This window comes from Haliaeetus albicilla, chromosome 19, assembly GCF_947461875.1.
Source record: "Haliaeetus albicilla chromosome 19, bHalAlb1.1, whole genome shotgun sequence".
Lineage (NCBI taxonomy): Eukaryota > Metazoa > Chordata > Aves > Accipitriformes > Accipitridae > Haliaeetus > Haliaeetus albicilla.
Window position 1 is genome coordinate 7,661,100 of NC_091501.1, and position 13,607 is coordinate 7,674,706.

The following is a 13,607-nucleotide window of genomic DNA, read 5'->3' on the forward strand; positions in this document are numbered from 1 at the left end:
TAATCTGGTCCTGTGATGTAGCTGATATCTGTATGCAAATGCAATATCCCCTGGGGAATCTGTATCCATTTAGATGTGTTTACCATATCACTCACAACATACTTAATGTAGGTGAGGCCACCTCAGTAAAGTAGCTGTATCTTTTTCAGCATTCCTGCGGGTAGGCACCTGAGCCTTGGTTTTGTTCTTGCTCAGCTGCGAACTCGAGCTACAGACTGTGGAGTTCCCCTCTTTAGGACTGGGCTTGGCTGAAAAGTTATTTCGTGTTCCTCCAAAATCATTGCTGTTTCCCAGAGGAGCACTTGAGTCATTATCAATCCCTGCATTTCCTCTCAGCCAGGAAGGGTTGAAGGGGTTTCAGGAAGAGGATGCTTTACAAGGAGACGTCTGCTTTCCCTTGCCATGCCCTGTCACAAACAGACACCGAGTCTCCTGCCAAAAAGCTGCTGCCTGTAGAAAATAATGTGCGAGGGAAGAAGAAGATAGGATGTGAGTGAATGGCAGGGTAGGGCAGGATTTCAGGTGGGGATGCCTGATGCTTTTAATACCGGGCGCAATAAAACAGATGCTCGTGGCAGCACTGGGGGTGAGCTAGGAAACGTGCTTATGTCACTTGGCATCACTGGAGCAAGTTGCAGGGCATAGTTTTTCGTTTGGGTTTCATTGCGGTTGGTGTTCCTGTCGGTCTCGCCCTCTTGTTGTTGCAGGTCTTGTGAAGGGGATGGGGCTTTTACTCTCCTCGTGTATTTTGTGTCCTCTCTCCTGTCCCCAGCAGCCTCTTCCCCTCTGCCACCCCCTCCCCAGCACAACCCTGTCACGTTCGGTCATGCTTGAAGATGACCAGCCCACCTGAGGTGTTCGTGGATGAGGACGTAGCGCCCCACGTATGGAGAACGTGCTGACTTCCCATGGGAGCTGAATGCTGCGTGTCAGATGTCCCGACCCGTGGGCCGGTGAGCGCAGGGGGCTCTGCGGTCACCCTGGGGCTCGGGGTGAGCCTTGGGGGGCTGGTGGGGGGGGAGGAAGAGCGCAGGCACGGGCGAATAGGTAAAACGCTCTGTGGTTACCGTGAAATGCTCGCTGCAAAGGCAAATATTGGGAGTTACTTGGCTAACCGAGGCAAGGGAAGTGGGAGCCTCTCCTGGTGGTCTTGGCCCTCCTGCCTTGCTTACCGGGGACGTGGGGAGGGCTGCGGGGGGCAGGCGCTCCCCATCCCCTGCTCGGGGTGTCCGGGCGGGTGGGCTGCCTGCCAGTCAGCCTGCGGGGAGCTCATCCCCTTTTCGGTTGGAGGTAGCAACCCAGCAGCACACGAGAGCTGTGAAATCCAACCCTGTGTTGGGACGGGCTGCGCTTAAGCCCCGTGTAAGCCCTAATTTGAAGGCTTAAAGGGAGCTGAAGTGTGGCTTCACCGAGTGCCGCGGCTGAGCTTCAGCCTTCCTGAGCTGTGATAGCCTGCCAGGAGGGGAACCGAGGGGCAGGACAGCCTCTGCCTTCCCAGCAGGGCCGGGAACCTCCGGCTGAACTTCTGGGTCCCAACAGAAGCGTTGGATCTGGTCAGGTTTTAAACTGTAAATGTGATTAATTGTGGCTGGCGGTTCTGACCTCTGTGGTTTTCACTGGATGCCCAAAGAAGTTGTTGCCGTAATGGGCCCGTTCTGCCTGCAGCCCAGCTGGTCTCCATACGTCTGGTTACATATGTTCATCCCTATAGTTCTGCCCGTGATAACCGCTCTCCGTCTCCCCAGCCTGGTCGCTGCTTCCCTTCGCAGGCAGCAGGCTCAGCTTGCGGCTGGTGGCAGATAACACCACCCCTGTGGCAGGCTCCTAAAGGCCACGTAGCCACTGTGGTGGGCCTCTGTCAGGGGAGCCCCCCGCTTCCCTCTCACGCCTGCGTCCCCTCCTCCCCACGCTTGCTCTCTGCACAGGGACCCTTTTCATCTTGGGGGGATGCCGGGCTCCGCGACATGCTGGAGTGGGTAAGCTGCCCAGCACACAGGTAGTCACAGCAGGCTGAGGCTCACCATTTCTTCCTTTTTTCTTTGCGACTGCGATCCTTGTTTATTTATTTGTCACTTAGGGGAAGTTCAGCATTGGATGCTTTCATTCATTTCAGAGCCCCATTACTGCTTAAAACACAGCTGTAGTTTTAGGAAAGCCACAGAGCGCGCGATGCTGCACCCGGGCTCAGGAGGGGGATTTTGGCGAGGGGGAGATCTGCTTCTGAAGGCGGCCCCCAGCATCATGCCTGCTGTATTGCTGGGAAGCACATGTGCAACTATGTGCCCATAGAGACCCGTGTCTGCGGATGTCCCTGGGAGCATCCTGTGGCATCCTGCCCACCTTCCTCCCCCAGTCAGGTCCGTGGGACTTTGGCCAGTACACCGGAGAAAGGATCACTGGTGTTTGTCAACCTTTACAAGAAAACAGATGGTTTTTAAGCCAAAGCTAAGATTGTAGCACATGCTGGAGGCTGGAAGGTAACTAAATCCTAGGTCTCATTTGCACAGATACGTTTGGTTCCAATCCTAAGGGCATTTTGCCTTCCCCTGCCTATACCTTCATTTCAGAAACATGTAAATTTAGTTTGGATTCATTTTTTTTAAAAATACCACAAAATGTGGCTGGGATGGGGGGGTGCTTTTAAATTACATTTGGCACAGAGGAGATAAGGAGGATTCTGGATGCTCCACGGGGTAGGAATCCGTGGATGTTTGTCATTTACGCGCTGTCAGTGGGGAACACTGAAGAGACTGGATACACCAGGAGAGCAGTAATGATATTTGCAGCCTCTTACTTGTAGGTCTGCTGCTCAGATCAGACATCTCAGCTTTCTTCTGGCCCAACATATGAGACCCCACACACTGGGTCATGTTTCAGGCGTGAACCTTGGGTGTAGGGTCATCTGGTGGATAAATGTCCCGTCGTGTGAAGGGGGACGGGCTCTGTGGGAAGGTTGCCGCAGGGGTGGGAGGTGATGCTGGCCAGTGAGGCTCCTTCCACGGCAGAAACCTGCAAGATGCCCCTGCCTCTCTGAAGAGGCTGTCCCTTTTGCGGCAGGGTCTTTGGAGCAAAGAAGAGGGACTTGTTTTCTGGTCTGAAGACCTGGGAGGTACGGACCTACCCGAGAGCTCATGAGGAGGCAGCCGTGGCAGCGATTCCCAGGTTTGCTGGCGGTCAGCAGCGATGGCACATTTAATGCCGCTGAAGGCCTTACCCGTAGCAAGGGTTTTGTTCACGTGCGCTGGCTGCTTGCCAAGTCTCAAAATCGTTCCAAAGAGCGACAAACCAGCTAAGACAGCCTGCGAGGCAGGGACGAGGCTGGGCTTACCCCGCTGTGGCTCCCTCCGGGAGGCTGGAGGACCGTGCTGGCAAGGGTGCTTGGTGGGAGCTCTGCACCGACATGGATCATGCTGGGTGTGCTTGGTGCTGTTTCCAGAGCTGCCAATTCAGTGTCTGTTACCTGCACCGGCTCTGCAGGAGGAAGAAACCAAAGAAGAGTTGGAGGCTCGTCCACACAGAGACTGGCTGCTGGAGGAACCCCCCCAAGCCCTCCTGTTACTGTCGGCAGAGGAGAGGGAGAGGTTTGTGTCCTCTCCTGCCTCTCAGCCAGAAGGAATGCGTGTGCTTGGGGGCTTCCTGCCACGCTCTCTTGCCATGCTGATGGGTTTCATGACACCACTTTTAGCACCTGAGGATAGGTGCGAAAAGGGAGGAGGAGGAGGAGGAGGAGGAGGAGGAGGTGGTGGTGGTGGTGTGAGTTAATACAAGACCCAGTGGGAAGCAGCGGCAGGCAGTATTATTTCAGTGGTTTGAGCCAAAACTTACTCTCTCCCTCTCTCTCTCTCTCTCTCACTCATTAAATTACAACTAATGCAAGTAGCATTGTGAAGGAGGAATTTGGGAACTGTTGTTCATCATCCAACCGCTTGTAACGAATGTGCTGCTCAGTGCCACAGCCCATAGCCTAGCTGAGAAGTAATTCACTTGGTATTTGCAGGCATGACATGCATGCCATAAGAATTCCACTGTTAGCATTATTCCAGCATTAGCGAGGGGATATGAAAATAAATGATGAGCTATTGTTTTTCATGATTAAGTCCAGGCTTTTTGCTCCTCTGTCTTTTTCCCTTTGTTTGTGGAAGGAGGGGCCTCTCCGTTCCTTTCGCTTTCGGAGCAGGCACGTTGTGCCCTCACTCATCCCAGCTCCCCTGTCCCCCTTCCAGACCAGCACCCTTCCACTGCTCCCTCCACCTGTCTCCTCCTGGCTTTGGAGATCAGCCACAGCAATCCTTTAAATTTCTGTACGATATCACCACAGAATGATACGACGTCAGAGGGGACCTCAGCATTTTGTTTCGGGTCCGCAAAGCTGTTTTGCCTTCACCATCCCTCAAGGGGACCAAGCCCTGCTCTTCGTGGTTGCACTGGCAGGCTCAGAGTTCAGTGGCGGGTCAGCAGTTTGGTACTTCGAGGTCATCCGCAAGCCTTAAGTGACTCTTCTATTATTTAAAAAAAAAAAAAAAAAAGAGGGAAAGTTCTTGAAGCAGCTGTCAATCTGGATGTGCAGGAGCAGAGCCGAGCAGCCTCTGCCAGGGTCTGCCAGCAGTGGCCAGCGCTTAAAAAGAAGTCCACAGGGCAAACAAGAGGGATCTGCGACCCGTGGTTGTGAGGGGCATCCCGGTCCACTCCAGTGGGCTTTCCTATGTTTCCTGTGTAGCTTTATAAATGTAAAGGAGTTAAATGTTACAGGGGAGTGAGGTAGTTAAGCATTATTTATCCTTGCTTTCTCCGGGAGGTGACCAAAGAAGAAAGCGTAGCAGGTTCAGAGATGACCCCTGTTTCTGGAATCCTCAGTTCATCGGGCCAGTTTAAGCTGGCACACAAACACCCACCTGTGCAAAATAAAAGAATTCTTTGGAAAACCGGGCTTGAATATCCCCATGAAATCCCCAGACTGAGTCAGTACCAGTGCTATACAGGATTCCTGCGCTCTTAATCTTATTCTTAATCAACTAACCCAGGCAGTCTTTCATGTCATTTAGTTGCTGCTCACTCCAGTGGCCCCAGCCCGCGTTGGCTGTTCGGCAGAAGGCCTGGCTGAGCTGAAGGCAGATGGCAGGGTAGGAGCTTGTGCTGATCCTACTACTATTAACTCTACCACTCCTCTGCACAGCAAGCTGCTCCCTTTGAACATCAGCAGAACCGTTTTTAAAAGCCCTGCGGCCCAGCCTTGTGTGACAGAACAGCTCATTTTGTCAGGGAAAAAGATACCTTGGCAAACTTTGGAGCGTAAGCTGTCTGGGTAACCTCAAGACGCTGCAAGAAGCAGCCGTGGGCTTTGAGGACAGCGCAGGAGCCAGCTGCAGGTGTTGTGTTCCCACCTGAGAGGGGACGCATGAAAGCCGTTGCTTTTTCCCCCCTGTTTTCTTTATTCATCCTCTCACAGGAGCAACGCACACACCAGAGTGTTGTGTGACGTTGCTTTGCACGTAATCACGGTTACGAAATCCAAAGGTGCTGGGTTGCTGTACTTGTCCGGCATACCTCGGCACGCAGTGACCCCCGCGGTACGTCGTGGTTATCCCGGTGTAGCCTCGACCTGTGGGTCTCCTAAAATGTCTCAGGCCAGGTTACTCCCTGCGCGCACACACACGTGCGATGCACAGCCTTCAGCACCAATAGCGTGTGCGGCTCTCGCCAGTTCACTTCAGGGCAATTGCAGTGTCCCACGTCTCGGAAACGGGGAGGCCGTGTCCCTCTGCCCAAGCTCCTCCACACAGCCCTGGCGGTGATCGCCAAGGTCCTTTCCACTGGGAAGTGATACCTGCGCTCGGTTCTCAGATTTTGCAATATGCCGAAATGGGGGGATGGTGACACTGGGCATGAAGGCATCGACTCACATTTACTTGTGATCCAAGAAAGTGCTTTCGGTTCAGACCTCAAAGGGCAAGCTGTGATTTAAAATTGTGCTACCAGCAGAAGCATATGGCCTCATGGTATGAAAAAGCAGGAGGAGATTAGGAAAGAAGTAAGCTTGTAAGGTACACAAATGTCCACAGGGAAAAAAAAAGAAATACTGTATTAGAAGAGTCAGTTTGTCTGCGTAAGAGAAGGCTAGGGAAATGACTAATTTGCTGGTTCTGTTATATGTGCAATTTGATTCAGTTGTTCCGTCTTTGATTCAGGCTCCCTCCTTCGCTTTCTGTACCCCCTACCTCGCCTTGGCTTTTTCCGCCTTTTAAGAGAGAGCGGGCGAGGGAGGGTGGAAGGGCTCAGTGAGGAAGGAGTTAAGGGAATGCTCAGTGGGGATTATAAAACAGCCAGGCACTTGGAAACAGTTAAGAAGAGAGAAACAGATCTGCCAGGAGGGAGTGTGGCACCGGAGCCGGTGGTTTATTTTCATGCCTCCCTACACAGCGATGCAGAAGGCTCTCCTGCAATGGGGACGGAGGTAACGGCGGGGGGAGCGGGGTCGGTGCCGGGGTGGGGGTGGCAAGGTTAAACTGGGGAACGGACTGCTCCGGCACCAAGTTGGCAAGCCTGCCTTCCCAGCGATCCTCAGCGGCGTGCTCCGCTCTGGATGCGGGTCGTTCCCGTTGAGGGCGGCGGGAGGTAGCGCCTGCCACGGCCCCGGGCCGCGGCCTTGCCCTGGGAGCACGGCGTCCTCCTCGCGTGCTGGACGCAGGGGAGAGCGGTCTGCGCGAAAGGCGAAGGCGCCGAACTCGCTGTCTGCTGGAGCTCGGCGCCGAGAGCGGAGTGTGGGCAGGTCTGCGGGTAATGCCTACGTGAGCGTGAGTTACGCGCGAGGTGCCCTGCGAGCGCGGCCGTGGGTGGACGTCTTGTGCGAGCCCACCTGGCCAGGAGGAGCCTTCTGTCGTGCTCTGACGAGGCGGCCTCGAGTCACGAGGAGCTGTCGTTTTACTCGCCCTGCGTTCGTGCCTCGGAAGCCCAGCTGAGACCTTCTGCACGCCGGGTCGGGCACCGGCCGCCTCGACGAGGGCAGAGACCCTCGGTCCCGGGAGGGAAAGGCCGAAACAGGCACCTGGAGGGAACGTGACCCGACAGAGCGGGTTACTGGCAGGGCCACGAAGAGAAGCCGGGTTGCTTCAGGCTTCCTCCGTTGTGTTCTCCACGTGCCCGTGCTGGGGCAGTAGCTAACCGCTTCCCAGTTTGAGGGATGCTGCTGCTGCGGTGGTGAGTTAAGAAGTGACCTGAGTGCAGGCCCTGCCATCCCCTCCTGGCTCGTCGGCTCTGCGCGTAAAAAATTGCGGTGTTTGCAGCCGCACGGCAGCAGGAGCGTATGGGGCAGTGCCCACGGGGGAGTACTGCATGTGTGCAACGCGGAGACCCGTTTTTCTTGGGGAAAAAAAAGCAGATACAACCGTCGGAGCCAAGGTGTGTGGAGAGAAGGATTAGTCACTCTGCAAGTGTCAGGGGCTCGTCGAGGAAATAGCAGGAGTTTGCTGACTAATGCCGATGATGTTCAAGGAGTAAATGAGAAATAGAGGGAAAACCCTCTGTTTCTGAATTTGGAAGGGGAAAAAAAAGAGGGGGAAAAAAAAAAAAGAAAGGAAGATGTATGGAGTTACTAATCAGCCCCCAAAGTCTCTGACCTATATCTCCCTCCTTTCCCTGGAGCCATTCTTGAAATGAAAAATTAATAGAGAACAACCAGGTTTTACCTCCAGGGTACCCTTTCAGGCTGCCACTACTGCAGGCTGAGACCAGCAGATAGGACTTTGGTGTCCCTCGGCACAATCCAGAAAGCGGAGTGGTCTCGGTCCAGGGCGTTGTGAGGACATCCAGAGAGACTGAAAGCGAGAAAGTAATCTCCTCTCTGGGAAGGACGGTCTCTGGCTTCAGGTGGTTGGGAAAAGGATGTTGAGCCGACACACTAGGTTAAAGTAGACCAGTAAAGAAGGATAGTCCTTGAAGTTTCAGTAACTTTATCAGGGGAAATGGAGGTGAGAAGGAAAAAAAAAGTATATCAGGTCATTAGCCCTCTGAGGGCCAAGTTCATTGTGTCTACAGAATATTCCTCCCCCACTTCCCATTTTTAGGTTGTTAATGAGGAAAGAGAATCCTTATTTAAGAAGCTAAAACCTAGGGTTGTGGGTAAGGAAGTTTCATTTCCCAGTTCTGCTGCTGCCTTGCTCTTTAAGCTTGAGCAAGTCCCTTTACTTTCTTCTGGCTCCGTCTTTGTCCCTGTAGGATGTGGATTGTTATACTCTTGGCAAAGCATTTTCAAACCTGTAGAAGAAAGGAAAGGCTACATTTTCCAAGGTGACCAGGGCCCAGGCATCGCAACAACAGCCGTGTGCAGTGCAGGAGGAGGAAAGCTGATGCTGAGGGGTTTCTGCCTGCACTGGAATAGACTCTGCGCCCACGCAGCATGCCCACGGCTTTGGGCACTGCTGGATTCACCCTCCCACGTGGTGTGGGAGGGATGGGACCACGCAGCCGTGGCGTGCCGTGAGAAGAGGTGCTGTCACCCACCGTGGCTGCAGGGCTAGGCTAGCTTTGAGGGGATCTGAGCGTGTGTGAAAATCTGGTCCTTGACCATCTCCTCCTGTTGCATGACCTCAACTTAGATGCCCAAGATCACCAGCCATATTTAATGTATAGGTCTAGATGCATCATGTTGTCTTTGTTGTGCTCCTTCAGAGCCTAGCTCCTTAGATATTTGCAAGATACCTCACTTACTGCTATCTTTTGGGATAAATATCCCTGTAACCCTAAAGGGCCAGAAGCTGAGCCATCCCGGCTGTCTCTGTATGGACTTCTGCCTTTCCAATATTAGGATGCCTTATGCAGCTTGAGAAACTAGGTTATATAGCAGCTTTAATGGGGCTTTTTCCAGACACTGATTGACCTGATTCCTCAGACCAGCTGTTTTATTTATTAAGCAAAATAGGAGAAACAGAATGCATCTCCTACATAAATTTGATTCATTGTGGAGAATGTTTAAACTATTTTTTTGTTTTCTCATAAATTGATGTGGAGCTCTTACTTCATATTGATTTTGGAGATATTAATTTATACACTAGGAATTAGGAAGATTTGCCTCTTCATCTAATCCTGTTTCTAGAGAGAGATTTACTTAATGTGCAGTGTAATTTGTCTAATGTGCAACTTTGTATGTAGAGTGTACCCAGATCCAGTAGAAACAGTGGGTATAATAAAAGAGAGCACAGTAGTGCAGTGCTGTAAATCCCTCTGTAATTAAAAATACTAAATTAGTCAATGTTAGTGCAGTCAGGAGACATTACTAGCTGAAAAGCAGGGATATACGGTGAGAGTTTTCAGTGCAGGACAGAGAAACTGGGTCTGTGTCCATCTCTCTGTGAGTGTGGTACGTGTCTAGGGGAGGGATAGTTTATAACATCATTTGCCAGAAATACAACTTGGGTGGCAAAGAGGAATCATCAGGAATTATCCCAGGGTTGTCCTTACATGTTCACAAGGTGATGGAGGAACGAATTCTCCCGCCAGCTCCCACACTGTCTCACTCTGTTTCCCCTCCGAGTCCTGCATGTGCTTGGTGGACAGTTGCGAGGTTGGATTTTAAGCTTCTACAAAAGTGTCTCTAAAAATGCTTTATTGCTCTGGAGAAAGCTGGCACCAGCAATTAGTTGATCCCCCCCCCCCCCCCCCCATCTTTTTGTCTGTCTGTCTTTCCTGGTTTTAACACAGATAAATCACTGCCTGAAATTTTGAGATGGGCCTTTTTTCAGGATTTTGTGAATCTCCCTGTAAATAATTAGAGGAAGGATCAGTTTATACCAATGTAAAATTCACTACCTCTGAGTACTGTCCATCTGCCTGTCCTATATCCAGCTTATGACCAGTGCTGCCTACAGTGCCTGACACTTAACTTGCTTTCTCTTTTCAAGAAAACAGGAGGAATGGTCAGGCTTATGCTCTAAGCAAAAGTTGGTATTCGGAATTGAGTAACAAGACTTTGTTGTGCATTAACATTAAAAATAAATTAATCTCGTTTATCTGAACAGAACCAGGATATGAAGTAAAGCTTTAGTTACAGTTTGCATTTAAGTTTGACTTGATTCTGTTAGTGTTAACATCTGGCCTGTGTGGCCTCTTCAACAACTGGATAATGCCATCCAAGAGAAAGAAAAGTGTATGTCATGGCAACGACCTGCTGTTGAGGACATCCAAAGGCTTCCTCATTTTAAGACCCTTTTTTTGGTTGTTCACAACTTTACTGAACTTAAGCTCTCTGGGCAAAAATTTCTATCCTACTACCTGCCTCAGAATGTATATTTAGAAAACAGCTCTTTTATACCTCTATTGAATTGTTTGATGAATGTTAAATATAACGAATGTACAAAGAAATGAGAAAGCAAGCCCCCACCTTACCAACCCAATAAAATTTTCATGGTATATATGTCAGAGGCACCACTTCTGCTGTCTTCAAGAACATCAGCCCAAACTTGGCCAAGTTTTAAGCCTTAAAAGAAACAGTTGTCACCCATCCTCAGCAGACAAAACAAATCTCTGAAGGATTTGGACCTAAGAGTTTCAATTAGCCATTTAAAATTAGTGGAAGCTTTTCTTGTTAATCTCTCTGTGTCTCAGCTCCCTGCCCATGACATATGGATAATACAGTGTCTTACTTTATGAGAGCATTGTGAAAATACATTCCTTTATGTTTGTGAAACATTCAGTTACTCTAATGATTCGTCCTGTAGGAAAGCCCACAAGTAAATTACTAATTCTGTCTGCAGAGCAGAGTGTGGCAGGTACGTAGTAAACAAGGCTTGGAGCCACACCTCGAACAGTGCGGAGAAGATGAAATAGTGAGTGGTTGCTGGCTAGGTGAGCACCGAGTATCCTGCTGTACTGGGTGAGGCCAAGGTCCCATAGAAAAATAGCCTGTGATTATGTGATTAACAGCTCTGCCACAGTACACAGGCAAGAAAGGGGGCTGAAGGAAGGTTGCACAGGCCACCGTAAAGCTGAGGTTTCCTAAGCCTTACATTCTTGATTTGCAGCTTTAAATAGTCTTGCTTTCACCTTTTTCCGTTTTCTGCGTAGTTGTCTATCGTGCGGAGTGGGCATGAGGAATAATTAACAGATGTTGCTCCTGGAAGAAGAGACAGGGAAACGCCTGGTGCCATCGGTCATCAGAGAGGAAAATTCCTGGTGAAGCCTTGCATCCAGACATTGCACATAGGAGCATGTGTGACCCTTGAGATAGAGAGAAGTCAGGGACGGAGGAAAAAAGCAGACAAACCGAGATGTCTTTTTTTCCCTTATGACAACTGTTTGGTTTATGCTGTTTTTCTGTAATAATGCTGCATACCATTAAACAGCGATGCCACAAACCAACAGACTTGCAAGTTATTTTAAAGGACAGGATCATCCCATTGCTTTTTGCTGTGGGTCTTGTGGGAAGGCGTTTCCTGGTTTTACCCTGGGTGCTCACCTGCTTGCTCCCTCTCCCAGCTCCTGCCCTGTGGAAATCCTAAGTGGTACACGCACGAGACTGTCATCTTTAAGCTTGGGAACATGATCCAGCCCTGACTCACAGGCAGAATCACCCCCAAATCCCTCTGCTTTTGTTCACTTTCTTATATTTTGCTTTTCTATTCATATGTGTTTCCCCAGGTAGAAGGAAGTAGCGCTGCCCGCAGCCCGTTACTAGTTCAGAGTTGTATGTGGGCAGTAGCAGGGGAGGAGGAGGCTCTGGTTGAAGTCTTGAAGTAGAAATCGTGATCATGCCGCCAATGAGCAAGCTACTGGATGGCTGGGATACACACTTCAGCAGAAGTTTGCCCATGTCACAGTAGTATCGGCTGTTTCTTCTGCACTAGTTTAGGATGGGAGTAAGTCAGTCAGTCACTGCGATGCTGCAGAGGGGGTGGGAGTGGAGAGCAAAGATTGCCATGAGCCAGGAGCTATGAGATGCAAGAAAGTTGTATAGATACACTGACGTTAAAGGGTTACAGTTCAGCAGGGGAACATACTCACTGAGCTGTACAACTTGAGGAGACTGGCTCATTCTCTGCCTACATTATGAGTCAAACCAGGATGCACATTTTCTTCAAATCCCTAAACCCTAAAGCCCGTGCACAAGAGCCTCTTCTTGATGTGGTTTTCATAATTGATGTTTGGCTATTTCACAGTTGCTTTTCCCCACGGAGTTTCTCTTAAAAATGCCCTATATTTCTTTTTAATTTTGACTGTGCATGGCAAGTTTGTATTTCAGAAAAAATACTCGGGCGTCATTTTTTGTAAAGCTAGGATGCCATTAGGATACTTTGGGGAGGGAACTGCTTATTATTTGTGGTGTCCCCGGAGAAGCTGATAACTGAAGTCCTACCAATATTTCCCCTTCTTCTGCATGTGAATTTGCAGAAAGGTTTGTCGAGGCAGACGTCGGTCTGCCAGCACTGGCTGGTTGTTACAGTTGTTCAAGCATTCGGCAATTGTGTTTTAGCAAGCAGTGACAGTTTCTCTTTCTCTTTCTTTGTCTTTTTTGTTTCTTTTAATAGCAAATGCCTTTCACATTCCCTGCTGTTGACTCCTCCAAAAGGAGGCATGCCTTTTAACTGGCAGCTTTCAGTGTGTAACTCTGAGCTGAGGTCTCTCAGCCCTGTTGAAACCCTGGAGAAGCAGCTGGGGTGGAGAAGGTGGTACCGCTTCAGCCAAGGGCCCTGCGAGGGAGGAAAGAGGGGACTGCAGCCCCTTGGTCTTGCTTCATGCCCTGTGTGCCTGCACACGGGGGCAACCACTGGTGCGGGCGTCTTTGGTCACCTCCAGGTTGTACCTACGCTTAGTGTGGATCCCCAACAGCGTCCCATCTCCCATAACGCTGGTGAGGGAAACACAGAGTTGCTCTGGAGCAGGGATTTTGGAGGAAGGGGGCCGTTACCATGGGAGGGGCTCGTCTCCTCTGAAAGACGATGTCGAGCCACGCAAGCGAGGGGCTCAGACCTGGTCTGTTGCCCCGACCTCCGGTGTTTCACACCCAAACTGCTGGGCGCTGGCTTTGTCGCGGTGTGCTACTTTTTAAATAACGCTCACCAAGGGGTGGAAAGTGTCTGACCCACAAAGTGCCTGCGTCCTCCCTCCCGCTCCCCTCCGCAGAGCTCCTGGGGGGGCCGCAGCTTGAAGGTGTCCTGGGCAGCAGAAGGGGAGGCGGTGGAGGTAACGTCCCCCTCTGAAGATCTGGTATGTGTTAGGACATGGGATGTGTTACTCTCTTTCTGACCTCTGAAAATGACCTCATTTTCATTTCTGACCTCATGAAACCTACTCTTTGCCCCTTTGCCTGCCAGCCAGCCCGGTTCTGAGTTAGACAGAGCACATAAGGCCGCGTAGATGGGATCACTTTTCTTTCCAAAAAAGAGTACAAGGCAGCACCAGTGCTTGTTTTAATTTATTCCTGCTCCTGGGTGTAATTATAACCTCTGGGTTTCAGTGTAAAGGTGGAAGGGAATGTGATTGAATGGGGTTAAGGTTTTTTTTTTCAAATTGCATTAATACGTGACTTATATGAAAAACAACCACCCTCACACAGGAATGCAGGCAGTATTTGCAAACTGCCTGTGGATTTATGAAGCATTTGGAAACACACCGTACAT

General features: G+C 50.5%; 1 protein-coding gene across 6 annotated transcripts in view; it reads left to right on the forward strand.

Moving 5' to 3' along the window:
- HIPK2 (homeodomain interacting protein kinase 2) overlaps positions 1-13,607 on the forward strand; it is a 142,677-nt gene that overhangs the window by 13,267 nt on the left and 115,803 nt on the right. The window contains exon 1 of one of the 6 annotated variants that reach the window (XM_069807493.1): positions 3,117-3,162. The exons of 4 other annotated variants lie outside the window; for them this stretch is intronic. In XM_069807493.1, coding sequence (XP_069663594.1) covers positions 3,132-3,162 — 31 coding nt within the window. In that variant the 5' untranslated portion in view covers positions 3,117-3,131. Of the gene's footprint in view, positions 1-3,116; positions 3,163-6,431; positions 6,452-13,607 lie in introns of those variants that run through there. One more of the 6 variants, XM_069807496.1, reaches the window with a different exon arrangement.